General features: G+C 36.3%; 1 protein-coding gene across 2 annotated transcripts in view; it reads right to left on the bottom strand.

Moving 5' to 3' along the window:
- The window catches only part of LOC143228832 (GTPase-activating Rap/Ran-GAP domain-like protein 3), a 126,080-nt gene that overhangs the window by 64,742 nt on the left and 37,751 nt on the right, over window positions 1–23,587 (bottom strand). For both annotated transcript variants that reach the window (XM_076460212.1, XM_076460211.1), the window contains exons 3-4: window positions 9,855–9,935; window positions 9,471–9,552 (exon numbers count right to left, since the gene is read on the bottom strand). In XM_076460212.1, the coding sequence (XP_076316327.1) occupies window positions 9,471–9,552; window positions 9,855–9,935 (163 nt within the window). The remainder of the gene's footprint in view (window positions 1–9,470; window positions 9,553–9,854; window positions 9,936–23,587) is intronic.

The following is a 23,587-nucleotide window of genomic DNA, read 5'->3' as shown; positions in this document are numbered from 1 at the left end:
AGTAACAATCAATAATGAATGTTATGCACGGTAACAGCTTAACTTATAGAGTACTGAAAGCTACGTAACATCTTACAAAGTGTTCTATACTTGAAAACACTTTACAAAACACTCTATGCTAAGTTGCATACTATTTTCTCCACTGTAAAAATCAACACCATTGCTTCTAAACACATTTTTTTGTTATTGTGTAAAGAAAATTAATTTTGTTTACAAATCATATTCCCTTTGTCGTAAGAGGCCCGGCATGGCCAGGTGGGCTAAGGCGTTCGACCCGTAATCCGAGGGTCGCGGGTTCGAATCCCCGTCTCACCAAACATGCTCGCTCTTTCAGCCGTGAGGGCGTTATAACGTTCGTTGGTAAAAGAGTAGCCCAAGAGTTGGCGGTGGGAGGCGATGACTAGCTGCCTTCCCTCTAGTCTTACACTGCAGATAACCCTCGTGTTGCTTTGGACGAAATTCAAAACAAATAAATTTGAAGATTTTGCGAAATTAATATTAATCATCTTTGCTAAGAAGGTGGCAGGCTATAAGGATTACACCCTCCAAGAGGATATAAAACAGTGATCAAGAAATACAAACAATTAAAATGAAAGTAGAGAACTTTGTGAGAAAGGAAATACAGAATTTGTCCGTGTTTTTACTTTTTTTTTTCATTATTAAACAACAAACCTTTGCGTTAAATGCATGTTGATACGAAAACCTACAATCTTTCATCCTTTATTTACGGGTAAAGTTCGAAGAGCGCATGTCACTATCTTTTAAAAAGTGCCATTCATTAAGTTATGATGTAGCTGATGCTATGTTTATCAATTACACATTTTACCCTACACTGCTGACTTAGCAATAGTTCGTGTAAGAGAAGAAATGATTCCATATAAATATACTGACAAAATTTGTACATATGTATTTCGTAGATCTAGAGGTTTTAAAAATGCAATGTGTAAACTATCCTACAGACAAAATTGTTTTTATTATTCTCGAAAACATCACCTTTCACTCGATTTTTCATGACCTGAGGTCAAACCGATGTCATCAGTCCACGGACACATCTTGAGTAGAAATACGTTCGTAACATATCTGATTTTGTGCACACTGTAAATTTTATTAAAATCTTTCCATGTTTCCTATAGACTCACATAATAAATTTGGAATTATATTCAATATTTCTTCTTGAATACGGGGTCGGTCTAATAGATCCAGTCAGTGCAGTTTCTAGCAGAAAGATCTCCAACAACATTTTCCTTATCAGAAGTAATGTTACATGACATTCTAATGATTGACGACTTACAAAGATTTTTACGGGAAAATTAAATTAGTAAGTGACATGGAAGAGGGAAAGAAAACAAGGAAGATGAGGAAGAGAAACTAAGAAACAAAAAGAAAAAAAATATTCTTCAGTTTTTATGGATGATTTACATAAGTAGATGTAATGCTTTAATAACAAACATCTGAATCAAGTCCATGCGCTCAGCTGTGCCTTAATAATTTACCAGCCAATCGACCGTGCCAGTCGAAGCGGCACTAATTTATTTAGGACCACTAAGGACAATCCATCTTGTATTCAAACCTTTACTATTTAAATACAAAAGTGACTTTTTTCCCTTGAAATACAAAGCTCGATGCCTCGAGCAACGGTTTCCCAGATAGATGTTTTATCACAGCTCTTGAATTGAAAAAAACAACAGGTAATGAATAAAATTGGGGTTCATACGTGCTGAAAATGTCATGCCTTTTAAACAGGAATTAAGCCTAATCACTAAGCCTGAAACTAACGTGTTTGGTTTCATTATCGTTAAGCGTGAAGCTATACAGTGGGCTATCTGAGCGGTTCTCACCGCAAGTTTTAAAACTTAATTTTTAGTGTTATAAACCCTCAGACTTACCGCTAAGCCACTAAAGAGAGAAGGGACAAATGTAATGAAATGCTACTAAATCTTATAATTCAATGAGCATAAAACTCGGTGAATAGTTTCATAAAGAAATAAATAAAGACATCTCAAACTTAGGGAGCCATATTAAAATACCAGCACTGGATTAAATTCTTGTAAAAGTTAAAAACATTATTGTAGAGTTTTTTTTTTTATAGCAAAGCCACATCGGGCTATCTGCTAAGCCCACCGAGGAGAATCGAACCTCTGATTTTAGCGTTGTAAATCCGTATACTTACCGTTGTACTAGCGGGAGGCAGTTATTGTAGAGCATGAAATAATTGACACCAAAGGGTGTGACAAGAGTTTTGCATCATCAATGGATGAAAGAAAACCGCATAGAAACCGTTTGAAGGTATTACACCAGCTTCTGAAGCTATGAACAATGTCTCTAGGCAAAAGAGTGCAAAGGAGTTAAGGTCTTATGTAATGTTGTTGTAGGGCAGAAAAAACACAAATGTAAACGATCCGCACAAGGAACTCTTTTCAAATAAAGGCAATTTTTCCAACTGTAGCAGTTTTACTTCAACACACTAGAAGAGATGCACATCAGGTTGGACGTTGTTGGTTTTGTTTTGTTTTGAATTTCGCGCAAAGCTACACGAGGGCTATCTGTGATAGCCGTCCCTAATTTAGCAGTGTAAGACTAGAGGGAAGGCAGCTAGTCATCACCACTCACCGACAACTTTTGGGCTACTCATTCACCAACGAATAATGGGATTGACCATCATATTATAACGCCCCCACCGCTGAGAGGGCGAGCATGTTTGGTGCGACGGAGGTTCGAACCCGCGACCCTCAGATTATGAGTCGAATGCCTTAACATGGTCGGACATTGTAGGAGACAGACAATGGTGTCTGTGCATTGTTGGGAAAACAATGGTGTTCGGACATTGTAGTAGGAAATCTTGGTGTTTGGACTTTGTTGGAGACAAACAATGGTTTGCGCAAAGTTATCCACAATTTATCTCGAGCTCTTAAAGAGTCAATGAGCGATATATAGGAAGCGTAAGAGACATTAAAATCATGTGAGAGTAAAACTGATGTGTACAGAAGAGATTGTTTATGTGAATAAGCATTGAAAGAACAAAGTATAATGACAACTTCTGTTCCTGAATGAAAGCTCACCGCTAGTACAGCGGTAAGTCTACGGGTTTTCAACGCTAAATTCAGGGATTCGATTCCTCTCGGTGGGCTCAGTAGATAGCCCGATGTGGCTTTGCTATAAGAAAACACACACACACACACACCCTGAATAAAAAAATATTGTTCATCAATCGGTCATAATGACCGATCAGTGCATGAGTTTTGTTTTTTAAAAAAGGGTTAAAAATCGCAGGTAATAATTGCTTTTGGGTGGCCCGTGAGATTTTAAGATTTTCAAAGAAAGTCCAAATAGCAAAAGGTACAGTGTAGCTTTTCTATTTAACCTCCGTGTAATTATGGAGAAATAATTACAAACCACAGCTTTTGCAGATTGCTAATGAATGTTCGTGCAATATAGATCTCTGTGAAACAGCTAGGGTCCTTCGGTATTATCTAAAAGTGGCTCAAAATTATAAGCAAGATTCATAAATTAATTTGGAATGCATAACGAAACGTTCTATACATGCCGAGTAATTGGCCAATCACGTTTAATGTCCAAGTAACACTAATTTGACGCCAAACGGCTGTATTTTTATAGCTACTGAGATGTAGCTTTGATCTGTTATTTCAGAATATGTCGTGTGTCTGTTTGTAAGTTTTAGCACAAAGCCACACATTAGGCTATCTATCTACAAGCTACCTACTAAAGGGTATCAAATCTCAGATTTTAGGATTGTAAGTCTGTAAACATGTTCTTGAAGTATTGGGGGTCTAGGATATATATTTATATTGTGTGCAGAAGTACCTGGGCCCGGCATACCCAAGCGTGTTAAGGCGTTGGACTCCTAATGCGAGGGTCGCGAGTTCAAATCCCGGTCATATCACCCATGCTCGACCTTTCAGCCGTGGAGGCATTATAAAGTAACGGTCAATTCCCCTATTACGTTAGTAAAAGAGTAGCCCAAGAGAAAGCGATGGGTGGTGATGACTAGCTGCCTTCTTACACTGCTAAATTAGGGACGACTAGCGCAGATAGCTCTCGAGTAGTTTTGCGCAAAATTCAACACGATACAGTCAGAAGTAGTATCGTCTAAAGATACTGACAGTTACTTTTAACAGATGAGTCTCGTGATGTATGACTCAAAAGTACCGCTGTACGAGGACATTCATTTTGTGATTCCCTGAAAACATGTAAAGTGTTTGGACCTTCAGATGGCTTCTATAAAATAATGGAAAACAGTTTCAACTTTTAAAAATTACTTTTTCGCTTTGTATGTTGTATTCGTAATTGTCAAAGGAAATCTTTGACAGTTTAGAAGACACACCTACATTAAGAGGGCCCCGGCATAACCAGGTGAATAGGGCGTTCGACTCGCAATCTGAGAGTTACAGATTCGAATACCAATCACACCAAACAATAATACAATTTACAATAAGTGCTAGTCTCACGCAGTTGACAAGCTATCTTTTCACCGAAGAAGATCGTGATCATACAAATACTGACGTCCTAAGTTAATTTTCTGAAGTTCAACGGTTTGTGAAACCTATAAACGTTCCTGGTCAAATGTCTGTAGTTTTCGGAACAATAATCGTTCATCACAGTTATAGCTTCCGAGGTATATAGGACATTAACTGTAGCCAACCATCAATATAAAACTGTTTCCCCGCGTTGAGTTGGCTCTTTTTTTGTAAACGTTATAAACATTTGGACGACTTCAAAATTGCTCGAACCATTTTACAAGCGCCTAACGCATTGGACCGAAATTTGGAAACGTAATCCAATAAGTTCATTTCGTTCGGGTTATCTTCCAATCACTACTCCTTCATCAACTTCAGAGGAGCACGCACTGACTGCCAAACACCAATTAACTCCTTTGTTTTAATCCTTCTCATTGGCGAAACAGTAAGTTCACGGTAGAATGGAATCTCTCAAGAGTATCTTGTGATCTAAGATGGCACGAACTAGATTTGGTATGTTTAGCACCGAGCTGATGAACAACCTGTTGAAACAACCCAGACATAAAATTTGATCCCTGATCAGGTTGAATTTCTTTAGGAAAGTTAACAAAAAAAATCAAAACCTCAGACTTTTTTGTGTGCTGAAGTGTCTCTTCATGGAATCGAGTAGATGTGCACATGATAACTAACAAATACTGTATCCCTGATCGAATTTTTGGTAAAAGAAGAACACAACAAATAATCAAAGACTGAAGGGTTCTTCGAAAGCTGGGATAGGTCTCAAAGAAGCAAAGAGAATTTCTGGCTAAATATTCCAACCAATTAACGTGTATGACGAGTTTAACAGAACTGACAAATATCTTGTCTAATTTTAAGACAAAATAAATGCCTCATGATTTTACCACACGTCTTGCTGACATCTAAATGGGAAGTTCTTGAGCAACTTTCAATGTTTCGAAACAACATGCTTGGAGAACAATGAATTGATAAACCACAGCTCTGTCCTCTGAAGCTCAAATATCTTGTAACTTCCATTCCCTCATAAACACATTATTTCTCAAAAGATTATCACATGGAACTTTCACCAGTTCATCTTCTAGGAGTGCATATTTAAATAGTGAAGAGATCTGTGGATCATTTTCTTGCTCGACAGTCGATTTACTTTAAACAAAAGGAACTTCATCAGGTGAACCGAATCTCTCACGCCCATCATTGTCACTCATCAAATAATGACAATTATTCACAAGATTCCGCTGGGTCCAAAAGGTGTTTGAGAAAAAAATTACAAATCATCCTCTGAATACATGTCTATCATTTATCTCTAGCTTAACTTCTTAGCCTGGCTTCGAGTCACAGCACATGAGGGAAACAGTTCTGGAATCTCCTCAACAACAATATCATCCTTACATGAAACAGTGATATGTTCACTAACCATCCTGGATTCGGCAATAACCTCCTCCTCCAAACCAAATCGTTTTCAAACAATAATGATACACCTTTAACTGGTAGAGCAGGTCTTACTCTAACCGCAACTGGTCCCTAAACTAGGACTGATGTCAAATAAACGTTATGAAGAGAGGCACTAATAAAGCTACCTTCAACATCCTCAGCATCAACAGACACATCAGTTACAGAACTAGAATCTGAAGGCATGGTACGGCCAAGTAGTTAAGGCATTCAACTCATTAATCTGAGGGTCGCGGGTTCGAATCTCCGTCACATCAAACATGATCGCCCTTTCAGTCGTGGGTGCGTTATAATGTGACGATCAATCCCACTATTCGTTGGTAAAAGAGTAGCCCAAGAGTTGGTGGTGGGTGGTGATGACTAGCTGTCTTCCCTCTAGTCTTACACTGTTAAATTAGGTATGGCTAGCGCAGATAGCCCTTGTGTAGCTTTTCACGCAATTAAAAAAGAAACAGGCAACATATCTTCTGACAACAATAATTATGTTGCCCCAGTATCACGTAGAATTCACATGGGTATGGGATCAGCATTGTCATTTGTCAAAGACACAGAACCAACAAACATAAAGGGTCTAAATGTCTCCCTAACTACATCAGCTTTTTTATCAGTGGCAAACTCAATAACATTGGGTAGTCTGGCAGACAGGCTTTAATTTTAAACTAGAGAAAGTGGATTGTTTATAAGAATCCTCAATTTTAGTAGTTTGGACAGATACTGGTTTTTGTTCAGATGGCAAGAATTTCTGTTTATAAAAAGTGGTTTTGTATGTTAAAGGTTATCATCAGAATGACCTTTTGCTTTCTGTAGTGTTTCAACTTTCTTTTCATCTGAACACGTTTTTAGGTCGTCATTTGTACAACGTTTAAACTGCTCAATTAGGATAATTACATCTAATGCAGAGAACTACTCCATCGATCGAAATAAACCTTATTTTCGCGGACGAATTCGACATAAGCTCAATTATCTTGCTTGCAATAACTTCAAAAGTTTTGACGATAACCCTCCGGTACTAATTCATATGTGATAGAATAACTGATTTAACCTTATCATGATCTGTACAAACTTCTATAGAGAGCAACATAAGCTTCTTGTGCTTCACCAGTCAAAATAATATACCGATTTAACCTTATCATGATCTGTACAAACCTCTAGAGAGAGCAACATAAGCTTCTTGTGCTTCACCAGTCAAAATAATATACCGATTTAACCTTATCATGATCTGTACAAACCTCTAGAGAGAGCAACATAAGCTTCTTGTGCTTCACCAGTCAAAATAATATACCGATTTAACCTTATCATGATCTGTACAAACCTCTAGAGAGAGCAACATAAGCTTCTTGTGCTTCACCAGTCAAAATAATATACCGATTTAACCTTATCATGATCTGTACAAACCTCTAGAGAGAGCAACATAAGCTTCTTGTGCTTCACCAGTCAAAATAATATGTAATAATAATTTTCGGTTTCGACAATTTTTTTCAAAAATATTGGAAACATTTATGAACTTAATTTTCATTAAATTTGTCATGGTCGACTGGAGTTGCGTCTAATTTCTATTTATTTCAATCTAATTTCTTTCTTAGCTTCGATACGATCTTGTTCAGTCTCAAGACGTTTATTTTCTCTTTCAGCTTCGACACAGACTTGCTCTTTCTCGGCTTCGATATGTGCCTGTTCATGCTCGATTTGTTTGAGTTTTAACTGGACTTCTAACTTACCTTTGTCACTCAACTCTAATTGGATATTGGAGATACTAGTGGAGTCCCCTAACGCTTGCTCAGACAACAAATCATCATAAACTAGTATGTCAATAATACTTTTTTTTTTAGATCAAATTTTTCATTGATTTTTAACTTCTAATTCTAAACTTTTGACACTGTCGAGCAATTCACTTTTATTATATTTTACTAATTGTTCAAGGGAGGAGTGATACAAGAAAGACTTGACATTCAGACGAGATGGAATCTTGTTGGCATTGATGACACTCGTTGGTATACATTGAATTGAGATTTGAATTCCAATTTAGAACGAATTTTGTCTCTGATTCAGATCTCGAACAGGAGCCCCCAGTTTATTATTTTACGCATTATAATTAATCTTGGACTAGCTACTTATTCATTTTGTTAGGTGTTACGTTTTTAAATAGCCGGAAATTTTAACTCAGAAGTTAATCGAATGTTAATATTATCAAATTCATATTTGTTAACAAGACTGATGCACATTTTCCTTTCGTAACAAAAAATAATCTCAGTGTACAAACAATACAATTCATAATTATGGTTATTACAAACAATGATTTGTATACAAAAGTTTTACAAACTTACAAGCAATACTGAGTCTTCTATCTTGTCTGGAACTGAATATTGTATCGACGGTTTACTATGAGCGAATTAATTCTATGTTGATACCCAAGCACAATTCACTTGACAGGAAGCTAGTTAGCATTATTCCTGGCTAGCTTCACGCAGTTTATAAGCTAACCTTTCACCGAAGAAGATATCTAATGCCCTCGTACTAATACTAACATACGAAGTTAATTCTCTAAAGTTGAGCGGTGCGTAATGTTAGAAATCTATAAACGTTCCTGGTGAAATGTCTGTAGTTTTCTGAATAATAAGCGTTAATCACAATTATAGCTTCCGAGGTATAAAGTGTACCAAATGTAGCAAACCAACAATATAAACCTGTCTCCCTGCGTTGCGTTGGTTTCCTTTTACAAACTTGAGAGGAAATTTTTTTTAGAAATTTCAGCGAAAACAACAATACTGGCACATTACATACACACGTTGTACCTTGTTGATTCTGGTGATCGAGAATCTTCTATAAACTTAAAAATAGGCGTGGTCTTCGCAATACACATTTAACAATATAAGTTACATGCATTTCCAAATATATATTAAACTGAAACCAACATAGATATTGAAATAAATATACAATAGTAAATCAATTAAAATATAAAATTAATAGATAAATGGGAATCGATTTCATTGAAACTTCCCAAAGTGAGACGTCTCCCAGTATGTCAGAGTTAAGTTTGGAAACTCTCAAAGCTAAAGACAAGGATTCGAGTCCCAGTGATGGACAAAGCACAAGTATACCATTGTATAGCTTTGCGCTAGAATAAGGCAAAACTGTAGCGAAGTTCTTAAATCATAAATTTGTGACTTTTGTTCAAAATATATATTCTGCTATTTAGAACAAAGTCAAGTCGAGCTATGTGTTGTGTGTAGAATGTAGCTTCAGAATGTAGCCTTACGAATTCGAAGACTTACAGCTGTCCCACCGAATGAATACATTGTAGGTTTGGTTTATTTGGAATTGAGCACAAAGGTACACAATGCTCTGCCCACCACGGGTGTCGAATCACAATTTTTAGCCGTGTGAGTCCGCAGACATACTGCTGTACCACTAAGGGGCACGTTGTAGAAAAAAAATGTATCAGTTTTGAGAAGTTTTATATGAAACGAGCGAATTCTTAGATTGTCTATTTGAGACGTAAGTTTACGATATTGCAAATTTACAACTTACGTCGTCCGAGGAAGTATTTGAAGTACCACCGGGTTTGACATTCTGGATTTTCTAAAACTGGAGTACTTGGTGACCCGTACAGCTGGGAACAGAAACGTCAGTCAAGTTCAAAGGTTAAGACTAGAATTACCGATGGGGTCAGTGTGAAATAATAAAAACAAAGAAAAAACAATAATACGGTTTCAAAAATATATTCGAGAGATTTTTATATATCTAACTAGAAGTTAACAGGAGAGTTCGGGACTTCTTAGAAAACCTCAACGATATTTTCTTCTCCAGGATTATCCTGTTTTAAACATTTTTGTTTAGGGACGTGATTGAGGTTTGCTCAACTTTTGTTCGAGACAGGAAGAACATTAGCTACAAAGTCCAACGTGAACTTACTTCATCTCTTTCTACCCTTTCTCCATTTTCGACTCGGAATCTTCTAGAGAGGTCAGCGCCATTGTTCTCAACAGAAGTGAGCTGAAAAAAAAAAGAAAGAAAAGTTTGTCTTTGAATTTCGCCCAAAGCTACACGAGGGCTATCTGTGTTAGCCGTCCCTGTTTAGCAGTGTAAGACTAGAGGGAAGGCAGCTAGTCATCATTACCCACCGCCAACTCTTGGGCTACTCTTTTACCAACGAATAGTGGGATTGACCGTGACATTATAACGCCCCACGGCTAAAAGGGGCGAGCATGTTTGGTGCGACAAGGATTCAAACCAGCAACCCTCAGATTACGAGTCGAACGCCTTAACCCACCTGGCCGTGCCGGGCCGAAAAGAAAAGATATCACTTTTTATATCATTGTCTGATTAAAAAAATATAATTTACTTACTTCGGTGTAAAAGCATCCTAAAACTATATTTCAAAATATGGCCTTTGTTTATTTGCTGTCAAGCGCAAAGCTACGCAATGGGCTACCTGTGCTGTGTCCACAACTGGTATCAAAACCCTAACGTGGTGAGCCTCCAGATTTTTTGCTGAACTACATGTGTGCAAAATATTGTCAGTAAAATATAATCATAAACATGTGAAATGAAGTTAATACAATATTCAGAATTTATCAAAACATGCTCTAACGTTTTTTGTAGAACCAACCCTCTTCAAGATTTACCATGCTCGATACCAGACAGATTATGTTTGTTTTGTTTGTTTTTGAGTTTCGCGCAAAGCTACACGAGGGCTATCTGCGCTAGCCGTCCCTAATTTAGCAGTGTAAGACTAGAGGGAAGGCAGCTAGTCATCATTACCCACCGCCAACTCTTGGGCTACTCTTTTACCAACGAATAGTGGGATTGACCGTGACATTATAACGCCCCCACGGCTAAAAGGGGCGAGCATGTTTGGTGCGACAAGGATTCAAACCAGCAACCCTCAGATTACGAGTCGAACGCCTTAACCCACCTGGCCGTGCCGGGCCGAAAAGAAAAGATATCACTTTTTATATCATTGTCTGATTAAAAAAATATAATTTACTTACTTCGGTGTAAAATCATCCTTAAACTATATTTCAAAATATGGCCTTTGTTTATTTGCTGTCAAGCGCAAAGCTACGCAATGGGCTACCTGTGCTGTGTCCACAACTGGTATCAAAACCCTAACGTGGTGAGCCTCCAGATTTTTTGCTGAACTACATGTGTGCAAAATATTGTCAGTAAAATATAATCATAAACATGTGAAATGAAGTTAATACAATATTCAAAATTTATCAAAGCATGCTCTAACGTTTTTTGTAGAACCAACCCTCTTCAAGATTTACCATGCTCGATACCAGATAGATTATGTTTGTTTTGTTTGTTTCTGAATCTCGCGCAAAGCTACACGAGGGCTATCTGTGCTATCCGTCCCTAATTTAGCAGTGTAAGACTAGAGGGAAGGCAGCTAGTCATCACCACCCACCGCCAACCCTTGGGCCACTCTTTTACCAACGAATAATGGGATTGACCGTAACATTATAACGCCCCCATGGCTGAAAGGGCGAGAATGTTTGGCGCGACGGGGACGAACCAGCGACCCTCGGATTACGAGTCGCACCCCTTAACCCACCTGGCCATTCCGGGCCACCAGATAGATTAACAATGTAACTTACGTGTGATTTTAACTTTAGTTTAATTGGGGCTAAACTTTACCGTAGTTGAAACTATCATTAAATAAACTTCTAATGTTGTTGTTAAAGCTAACTACAGACCTTTTTTTTAAAAAAAAAACACTTTGCTAAGCCTTTAGTATTTTGTTATATGCCTTTTTGTATAAGTTTGCTTAAACGAAGTGCTCACACGTATGCTCATTTAAGTATTAAAGTGCGCGCGCATTTTCAGAAGAGACAAGAACTGAGTATTATCCTAAAAAATGCTACAGTCTAGGGACCTGATGATTAAGGCACTCGACTCACAATCTTCAGGCTGCGGGATCGAAACCCAGGGTCAAACATGCTCATCGTTTCGTCTGTGGAGTTGTTATAATGTGGTGGTCAATTTCATTATTCATTTGTAAAAGTAATAGGTCAAGAAGTGGCGATGGCCGCTTGTGTCCAGTTGCCCTTCTTTATTCTGGCTGTCTAAAATTAGGGATAGCGACAGATAACCTCAGTAATAGCTAGAATAGCTGACCATTGGGATGACCGGTACCAACGACCTGGTCCCTCCAAAACTTCTCTTGATTTTCTTCAAAACGAAACGAAAAAGGTCAAAGCAAATTCTTGCTACTTGTAACTAATTAGGCCTACATGGCCACGTGGGTTAAGGCGTTCGACTCGTAATCTGAATGTTGCAGGTTCGAATCCCGATTGCACCAAATATGCTCGCCCTTTCAGCCGTGGGGCGTTATAAAGCGACAGTCAATCCTACTATTCGTTGGTAAAAGAGTAGCCCAAGAGTTGGCGGTGATGACTAGCTTCCTTCCCTCTCGGCTTACACTGCTAAATTAGGGAAGGTTAGCGCAGATAGCCCTCGTGTAGCTTTGCGCGAAATTCAAATAACTAATCATCGGTCCAACTCGTCTTAAGCTAGTTCGGTTTGTGACGCTGCTTTAGCACTATGAATATGAAATCTAAATCTATGTTCGAATTCTTCGCTTTTTATTAAATTTTTCGTTTTCTGAACGCGTCGTAAAAAAAATACACTTTATAAATAAATAGTTAAAAGCTATAATTAACGGTAGATGGCTCAATGAGACGTTGGGAAATATTATTCCAGTACCAAATATTTTTGTCACCAAGTGGCGCTGATTATTCAGTTCGTCCAGTAAACGTACTGGATGCGACTCTTGTTCACGTCTAATAACAATTATAAAAACAATACCAATGTACTATATTACTAATCAGTTTAAAGTCAAGATGGACACACTAAACATGAATTTCCGAACAACTGAGTTTCTGTTTTTTGTGTGTGCTTTACGACAGAACACTGTAGACATGTTCATTTAGTAAAAAATCACTCACTTTCTGATGATCAATCAGAAACACTCATTGGCAGGACCAATCAGCGTTTCCAATATTTATATAATTCTTTGCCATAAACAAATGAAATAATTCGTAATTTGGTATTACAACTACATGCAGGTTGTCTGCAAGTTTCTATATTACTTTTTATATTTGAGATCACTATTCTGCTTTACATTAAGTAGGCTTTATCTTAAGTCCGATATCGTATTTAAAGAACAAAGTCTTATGTTTAAGTTATGGATAATATTGCAAATTGCATATTGAGATATTTTTGAAACGATCGAACAAAGTATTTTGTCTCAGGAAGCTACTGTTTGTTGTTAAACCAAAGCTACACAGTTGAACAGTCCTGGAAAGTTGCTGTTTGTTGTTAAGACAAAGCTACACAATAGGCTGTTTGTGCTGTGCCCACCATAAGTATCGAAACCTTATTTTTAGCCTTAGGACTTACTACTGAGTCACTGGAGACGGGGGCGTTTTGAAAAGAAAAACGCGAGGCCCCAAACAGTAATACAACAAACCCCAAAATGCGCTTAGAGAGTTCGCAATGGTGAGGGAGTTTTAAGGGGAACTTACTCCTAAATAAACCTCTTAAAATTAAACCTCAAATTCAGTGCCTAACTACTACTTGAAGGAAGTGAACATCATATTTATTTGCTGTGTTTTTAGTAGAAATAAATACAATCATTTGTCGTCTCTAGGCCCGGCATGGTAAAGCGTGTTAAGGCGTGCGACTCGTTATCCGAGGATCGCGGGTTCGCATCCCAGTCGCGCCAAACATGTTCGCCCTTTCAGCCGTGGGGGCGTTATAATGTGACGGTCAATCCCATTATTCGTTGGTAAAAGAGTAGCCCAAGAGTTGGCGGTGGGTGGTGATGACTAGCTGCCTTCCCTCTAGTCTTACACTGCTAAATTAGGGACGGCTAGCACAGATAGCCCTCGAGTAGCTTTGTGCGAAATTCCAAAAGAAACAAACAAACGAAATTGTCGTCTCTAAAATTCACATTTACCACTCAAACAAATTGGAGTAACAATAACGTACATTATAATACGATTTTCTATGCGTTAAACGTACACAAAAATTAAACCGTCAATCACATAAAATAACATGTTTAGGTTTTATGTAAAGAGTAAAACTATATTTCTTTAGTGTTTTTTTTTTAAAGGAAAAAGTGAAGCGAAAAGAAACATATTGTTGGACGTAGATGGGTTATTGCAATATTTAAGCTCGTGAACGACGTTAGGCTAAACTAGAGACTGAAATCACTTAAGACGACTTGCACGACGGTCGATAAATCAACAGAGACAGACAGACATACAAACGTTCACTTAAGCAACGATTCAGGCAACCTGGATCTATAAGGTTCGGTGAATAGAGAAATCAATTTCTAGATTTTTTTTTCCCAGCTCAGAGACAGTTTCTGCTAACTGTTGTTTCTTTCAAATGTCCCTCGTCAAAATTACGTTACTTATCTAAGTCAGTGTTGTTACAACATCAATAATTTATTATTTTTCTCAGTCACCACAAAATGCACATTGTTTATTTTCAATATAAAATCTAAAATATTTTTGAGGTACACACATCGATCATTTTCACAAACGGACGAAATAATACTTTGTGATAATTATAGGTAACATAGCTTGAACCCCAGCACGAGTAGGTGGTTAGGGGCGCTCGGCTCGTAACCTGAGGGTTGAGGTTCGAATCCCCCATCACGCCAAACATACTGCCATTTCAGGCGTGGGGGAGTTATAGTGTTATGGTCAATCCATCTATTCGTTGGTAAAAAAGTAGCCCAAGAGTTGGTAGTGAGGAGGTGATGACTAGCTTCCTTCCCTCTAGTGTTTCACTGCTAAATTAGGAACGGCTAGCGCAAATAACCTTCGTGTAGATTTGCGCGAAATTAAAAAAAACAAAACAGAAACAACCAACAAGTTCGAATATTATATTTAATTAGCTACGTTCATTGAGTGTACGTTACAAAATTTTCAATAGTTTTATCATAGAGTGCTTCAGTTTTAATGAGCTTATTTTACGAATACTTAATAAAGAACAGATATTTTTATACACTACAATGTTCTGTGAAGGAAACTGAATTTTTATGTGTGTTTTCTTTTCAAAGTGGCTCTTACGAAATAGAGAGATATTATAGACCGATATTTTGGTGTTTGTTAAACCTTACGTTGGTAAAGACAGCGATATACCTACAGATTTACAACGCTAAGATCAATGTTTCGATTCCCATCGGTGGATACAGCAGATAGCCTGATGTGGCTTTGCGATGAGAAACACACACACACACACAAACATTATGCGACAAACAGCGAGATCAATTTGTTTGTTTTGTTTTGAATTTCTCGCAAAGTTATTCGAGGGTTACCTGTACTTGCCGTCTTTAATTAAATGTGGTAGATCAGAAGGAGTGTGTTTGTGTTTTCTTATTGCAAAGCCACATTGGGCTATCTGCTGAGCCCACCGAGAGGAATCGAACTCCTGATTTTAGCGTTGTAAATCCGTAGACATACCGCTGTACTAGCAGGGGGCAGATCAGAAGGAAGGTAGCTAGTTAAAAACCATCCATTGGCAACTCTTGGGCTACACTTTTATTAACAAATAATAGCATTGATCGACTTTATAAAGGGCCCACATGGCTGAGAGAACGATCATGTTCTGCGACGGGGATTTGAACCCTCGACCCACAGATTACGAGTCGAGAGCACTAACCATCAGGCCATGCCAGGTCAGAATATATCAATGTCTCTAGATATCTAGGCCTATCCACCGCTGATTAATAACTGTTGACGGAGTGGAAGGGAACCAGTCAAAAACATCCGTCGCTTTTCTAACCACTTAACGGAGTCGACTATGAAGAAAAGCAGAACGTGTCTGCAAATATATATATATAACAACTGAGCTTCAAACGACCAATAGAGATTCACTAGATTGAATTTTCGTTTTTGATTGGTCTAAACCAGTGGTTCCCAACCTTTTTCATGCCCCGCATCCCTAAAAAAAATTAATATGTTCTCGCACCCCTTACAGTAATTATTTATTTGAGATTAAAGGTGAAAGTGGCCAAAACAAGTGTTATCTCGCACCTCTGGTTGGGAACCACTGGTCTAAACATAAAATTAGCTTCTTTCTAATTGCTACTAAAAGGCATTTCTGCTGAGGTGACATCAGAGTCTCTAAAGATCTGTTTACATGTTGTTTCTCTAAGTTCTTAAACAATCTGTTTCTCATTGGATTTTCTTAGCGTTATGTTGTAATGGCAGAAAGTAATAAACATGAGTGTTCTCCCTTGGTACCAAGCGAGATTTGAATTCAGTTTAGTAGTCAAAGAAAATTAGAAAATTCTTCTGGCTTCTAAGTTTCTAATTCATATCAGTAAAGACGACCTCTACCGAGCAAATGGATTTTTTCTTGCTTTTGCACACCACCGTGTAGGAAAGTAAAAATTCAGATAAAAAGCAACCTTTGTTACCTTGAAGAATCAATTGCTACATCTACAGCTTTACCCAAGGCACTGTTTTTAAACCTACCACGTATATCATTGCTGCGAATGTGTGCTAATCTGCATATGTTTACCTTTATCAGAAACGAAATAAGTCAGCAGTGACACCAAGAATGCTATAACAGCATATCCATTCTTTCAACGTCTCGACCACAAGTCCTCTCCAGGACTCTTGGTGTCACTGTCGTCTTGATATCAATTTGTCAACGTTAATAATACCCATAAGTCTAGCATTGTCTCGATTATTGTTCCTGGTAAAACAATGCACGTCATTAAAAACAAATATAAACTAAGGAGTTACACTGTAATATCCTTTTTAGCTGACCTCATTTGGAGACACAGTTTTCAATATTATTTATGCAGACGGTAAGTAAACTACGAAGAACTACTTAGTTATTGTATTAGGAAAGAAATCCTATTAATTAACATAGTTTGTTTATGATGACGTTTTCTATTTGATCTTTCATGCTTTAGAATATGGTGTTCAATATTTCTATTGTTGCTTTCTCATAAAAAATATTTAGTAAAAAAGTTTTCTGGTTTGTGAGAGATAACCCGCGAATAAGCAAGTTGTAAAAGATTAACTCGCACTAACTTACGTCACAGGATAAGGCACGTATAATCATTTCTTTAACTATCGTGAGTTTGATACAGAATAAATTACATATAACCACTTTAAGGTTTCATACCTTGGTAAGTTTCAGAATAAACCACGTTTAGCCACTTCTTTTGCGTTTTTGACCAATGCCAGGGTCGTGAAAGAAGTGGCTGCATCTGGTAAGTTTCACGATAAGCCAAATGTAGCCATTTATTCACAATCCTAGCATTGGTGAGTTTCAAGATAAGCCAAATGTAGCCATTTTTTTCAAGATCCCAACATTGGTAAGTTTCGAGATAAGCCAAATGTAGCCATTTTTTTCAAGATCACAACATTAGTAAGTTTCGAGATAAGCCAAATGTAGCCATTTTTTTCATGGTAATGGTAAGTTTCACGATAAGCCAAATGTAGCCATTTTTTTTCACGATTCTGGCATTCGTAAGTTTCACGATAAGCCAAATGCAGCCATGTTTTCACAATCCTAGCATTGGTAAGTTTCACGATAAGCCAAATGTAGCCATGTTTTCACAATCCTAGCATTGGTAAGTTTCAAGATAAGCCAAATGTAGCCATGTTTTTTCAAGATTTTGACCATGGAATGTTACAGGTGATATGCAGCCGTTTTGTTGTAAATCTCGACTTTAGTAAGTTATGAGTAAAACCACAGAATACATTACAGTGTTTACCTGTGAGTATTTAGTCACTTGTGTCAAAATGTGGTGATAAAGGCCGAAACGTTTCAACAAAATCAGCAGACGAAAAGGCTTAAGAAATGGTATTCACTGACAAAAAAAAAAAAAATCTGACTTGTATTTGTTATAATGTAAGATTTAACAACACTCGTTGCATGAGAAACGAACATAAATTTTAAAATAGCAAATACATGCGTATCGGTTTTCTTCTAGCTATCTGCTGAGCTCACCGAGGGGAATCGAATCCCTGATCTTAAATCCGTAGACTTACGACTGTACTAGCAGGGAGGCTAGCAAATATGACTATAGAGGTTTTTCAGATATCCGTACCACTATTATTAGGGTATGTGATACAGGCTACGAAACTAATCTTCAGAAATGATTGTTTCTTTGGTTTTGGATATTCGCATAACATTACTTACCTTTGAACTTATAGAAATAGAGAGAATAAGTAGCTAGTCAGAAGTGCCCAGTGTTAAATCTAAGACTACTTCCGTCTGACTAAACATTTGCTATGACTTTTACAATGCCCTCACGCGTGTAAAACAAGCAACGTGCTTTTCATTTTATCTTTTTTTTTTCTTGCGGTAATAAAACACAAATTTTTGACAAATAAATCTAGAGTCCGACACGATAAGCAGTGGACTACGCAAGTTCGTCTAATAAAATTGGTCATACGTAACCGGATGTCTAAAATTACACTTTATCTCGACAAAGTCAAACATTGTCTAGAGCAGATGTGCCAAAATGATCAGTGGGAAATAAAACAATGTGGTTGAAGCCGTGTCTTTAAATCTTATCTTATCAAATTTGTCTCCCCTTTCCTGAGTTGCTCAGCGAGAGCTTATAACACTAAAAAGTGGGTTTGGGTACATGTTGTGATGGGTAAAGCACATATAACACATTGCGTTATTTTTGCGCTTATAACACACTGTGTTGCTTTGCGCTTAACTACAAGCAAACAAACAAAATTATGGCCCGGCATGGCTAGGTGGGTCAAGACGTTCGATTCGTAATCTGTGGGTCGTGAGTTCGAATCCCGGTCGCACTAAACATGCTTGTCCTTTCAGCCGTGGGGGCGTTATAATGTTGCGGTCAATCCCGCTATTCGTTGGTAAAAGAGTAGCCCAAGAGTTGGCGGTGGGTGGTGATGACTAGCTGCCTTCCCTCTAGTCTTACACTGCAAAATTAGAGACGGCTAGCGCAGATAGCCCTCGTGTAGCTTTGAACGAAATTCAGAAGCAAACAAACAAACAAAATTCAGCTATAGAGATAAATTGAGTTCTTAGATCAAAGTGTGTAGATTGATTTTATTTGATATTAGCGAAAGTACCCGTACCCTGGACAGAAGTTAAGTAAATTCACGGTTAATAAACGGTTACTTTAAAACATGGAGAGTTGTTTCCTTATAAACAAACAAACGAAAACATCCATAAAAAATAAAAAACACAAAACGTGAAACTGCAAGTTTCCATGATATTTCCGCAGGGACCTTATAAACCTTCGCGCCAAATTTGGTGAAATTCAATCCACAGGGGGCAAAGTAGTGGTACAAAATGCCATTAAAACTGCAAAACGCACAGTGAAAAGCTAAACATTTATACGTAACTCCAAATGGACCTAATAAATTTCTGCGTCATGCAAAGCAGCTACATAGACCATCAACAGACAATACTATTATATTTATACAGATGTATTTAGCAGAATCTATAATGAAATAGTTAGATAATTAATCCAGTTTCAAAGCTAAGCCTACGGTGAATGTTTGAGGCAGACGAAAGAACTATTGAATCTAGATTAGATTTCTTACAGCGATGTGACGCATAAACATGAAGGATATGACCAGCATCTTGAAATGCCTTATTGATTTACTTTAAGAAACGTTTATTTTATGTATGTTTCTACTAAAACTAAACATAACTTCCTCAATAATTGGCCCGGCATGGCCAGATGGATAAGGTACTAGACTCATAATCCGAGGGGCGCGGGTTCGAATACCCGTCACACGAAACATGCTCGCCCTTTCAGCCGTGGACTTGGATTTACAGTCCGGCATGTTAATAACGTGGACACACCCGGCATACATTTAAAAGAAGTGAATCATAGTTCACATAATAAAAAAATGTTTCATTTTAAAAAGTATACTCAACACATTACACCTAAACGTAAGGGTAATAATAAACAAATGTTTTATATTAATAAGAATACTCAACACACTACACTTAAACGTAAGGGAAATAATAAACAAATGTTTCATTTTAAAAAGAATACTCAACACACTATACCAAAACGTAAGGAAAATAATAAACAAAATTTGATTTTAATAAGAATACACAACACACCACACTTAAACGTAAGAGTAATAATAAACAAATGTTTCATTTTAATAAGAATATTCAACACACTACACCTAAACGTAAGAGTAATAATAAACAAATGTTTTATATTAATAAGAATACTCAACACACTACACTTAAACGTAAGGGAAATAATAAACAAATGTTTCATTTTAAAAAGAATACTCAACACACTATACCAAAACGTAAGGAAAATAATAAACAAAATTTGATTTTAATAAGAATACACAACACACCACACTTAAACGTAAGAGTAATAATAAACAAATGTTTCAGTTTAAAAGGAATACTCAACACACTACACCTAAACGTAAGAGTAATAATAAACAAATGTTTCATTTTAATAAGAATATTCAACACACTACACCTAAACGTAAGAGTAATAATAAATAAATGTTTTATATTAATAAGAATACTCAACACATTACCCTTAAACGTAAGGGAAAAAATGAACAAATGTTTCATTTTAAAAAGAATACTCAACACACTGCACTTAAACATAAGGGAAATAATAAACAAATGTTTCATTTTAAAAAGAATACTCACCACACTACACTTAAACGTAAGGGAAATAATAAACAAATGTTTCATTTTAAAAAGAATACTCACCACACTACACTTAAACATAAGGGAAATAATAAACAAAATTTGATTTTAATAAGAATACACAACACACCACACTTAAACGTAAGAGTAATAATAAACAAATGTTTCATTTTAATAAGAATACTCAACACACAACACTTAAACGTAAGGGTAATAATAAACAAATGTTTCACTTTAAAAAGAATACTAAGCACACTACACCTAAACGTAAGGGTAATAATAAATAAATGTTTATATTAATAAGAATACTCAACACATTACACTTAAACGTAATGGAAATAATAAACAAATGTTTCATTTTAATAAGAATACTCAACACACTGCACCAGAACGTAAGGGAAATAATAAACAAATGTTTTATTATAATAAGAATACTCAACACACTACACCTAAACGTAAGGGTAATAATAAACAAATGTTTCATTTCAATAAGAATACTCAACACACTACACAAGAACGTAAGGGTAATAATAAACAAATGTTTCTTTTTATTAAGAATACTCAACACACTACAACTAAACGTAAGGGTAATAATAAACAAATGTTTCATTTTAAAAAGAATACTCAACACACAACACCAGAACGTAAGGGTAATAATAAACAAATGTTTTATTTTAATAAGAATACTCAACACACTACACCTAAACGTAAGGGTAATAATAAACAAATGTTTCATTTCAATAAGAATACTCAACACACTACACCTAAACGTAAGTGTAATAATAAACAAATGTTTCATTTCAATAAGAATACTCAACACACTACACCTAAACGTAAGGGTAATAATAAACAAATGTTTTATTATAATAAGAAACTTTTACAACAATAAACATAACAGTTTTTATCAGTTGTTATCTGAAGTAGTGAAAGATAGGAAACTTTTATATTTATTTTTTATAAAAAGAACAACATACACTGGAAATGGTATTGGGTTGGTAAGTTGAAACAACAAGGAGATCTGTTTACAGAATCTAATTAATTATTCATTTCTTAAGTGAATTCTCGTTGATGTGGATCAGTTGTTTGATTCATCAGTCCGTTTGTTCTTATTGTCTGCTATGTATAAATTACGTTTCTTTTTTATACATCCTTAGTATACAATGTGTGACGTCACATTTCGTCATAACACGCTTGTAGTTGATGTTTTATTATTATCTTTCCTTCTGTGTTTTCTGTCTTAAACAGTTTGTCATTACTTCTTTAATTTGACACATGAACACACATATGATGCTCTTAGTGACTGACAATTGTTCTTTCTATCATTGCACATTTTTACTCAGACTGTTTACCATCTTGTTGGTTTCTTTTCTCTCTTGTTGTGTTTCTTAAGGTTACTTTCATGTAGAGAAATAAATACTAAATGACTTACACATACATTGGAAATAACATTACTGCGTTTAGTAACAATTTTAAAAACCACGACACTACAAAGTTAGGGAAACATGTGCCACTGAAGAATTCTTCTGTCTGAGTGTATTTCAGATTAGAATAGAGACTTATTTTTACACGTGAAAACAAATATATCCACATGACGTTTTTTCTCGAACTAGAATCCGTGCGTGTTTAACATTTCCCGTAAAGCAATGTCTTGGCTGTATTTATGTTTTCACACTTACTGAGTTCTGAATAGTTATAATTCACCATATAAATTAATCCTCAGTGTTTTCATTCTAAAGTTATTCCAGTCAGAACTCTTCAACTCTTCATGCATCTGGTTGGCTGATAATGAAGTACAAGAGAGAAAGTTATTTCTTTATACTGAGATAAGCCTCGTTTGTTGAACGTCGTGTCCCATCTTCCTGACGTCACTCACTAGCTTTGCAATACATAAATCTATATGTTGGCGGTAATAGAACCCCTGGTGGAAGATCATGTAGTGAAAGAGAATTCCTATTTATATACAACAGCAAGTCAAGCAAGGCAGAATCAATATATTGAAAGGTAACAAGGTATGGCGCGATGCAGATTATCTACTGTTACGTTTAATATAGAAGAGATGGGCTCACGTATTTCGAATATTAAAAAGAATCTTCATCTACAAGGAACTGAATACAATAAATATAGTTCTTGTTTCTAGTCTGGTGTCAGTTTTCGTTTTTTAAATCTTGCTTGCGTTGTAAAATGATCTCTAGTGTACGAAAATATAATAATTCTCAGTTTTATATGATTATAACCAGTTGATTTTTGATCTTCTCTCACAGTTGATCTTTCATTTCTTTCCACAGTTAATTTTTGAACATCTTTACAATTAACTTTTGATCACTTGTCACAGTTGATGGTTGATTCCTTCTACAACGGATTTTTTTATCTTCTCTCACAGTTGATTTTTGATTTTTTATCTGTTTCCCAAAGTTTTATATTAAAGTTCTTGCATGTGGACTTTTCTTTCGTCCAAAAATACGAATAACAGAAAAACTTCGAAAGTGTTACAGGAATTCTCCAGATAATGAGGTCTAAGGGGGTTTTAGTTGCACGGGTTTATTTAAACCGTGTCAACATTTTGGTCGCTCAGAATTAAAACATGTTTTTTTTTTTCAGTTGTTGTTTCTCATGAACAATCTCTAGTTATCTAATAACTTATTAATAAGTAACTGTAAGATATTAGAGTTATTTTAAGATGATAGGCGATAAGTTGATTAAACATGATAAACCAAACACCAACTGCAATAGTAATGATAATGAGTCGCCTGTGATTGGTGGAAAACAAGGTGATCAAAATTCCAACTTCATAATGTTTGTTTGTTTCAGAATTTTGCACATTTGGCCTTTTATAATCATCCTTAATTTTGACGAGAGAAAGTGCAGTTAATCAACACCAATTGTTTCGGCTGGTTTTATCCGAGTTGATCTAACTGTCATGGCGCATCCACAGCCTTAAAGGTCGTGAACCAGGAATCTTTGCACTCACTTTTCGGAGATACTCA

Source organism: Tachypleus tridentatus, chromosome 10 (assembly GCF_004210375.1).
Source record: "Tachypleus tridentatus isolate NWPU-2018 chromosome 10, ASM421037v1, whole genome shotgun sequence".
NCBI classification, from domain to species: Eukaryota; Metazoa; Arthropoda; class Merostomata; order Xiphosura; family Limulidae; genus Tachypleus; species Tachypleus tridentatus.
Note: the sequence above shows the minus strand (reverse complement) of the source record. Positions and strands in the feature narration are given on the sequence as shown.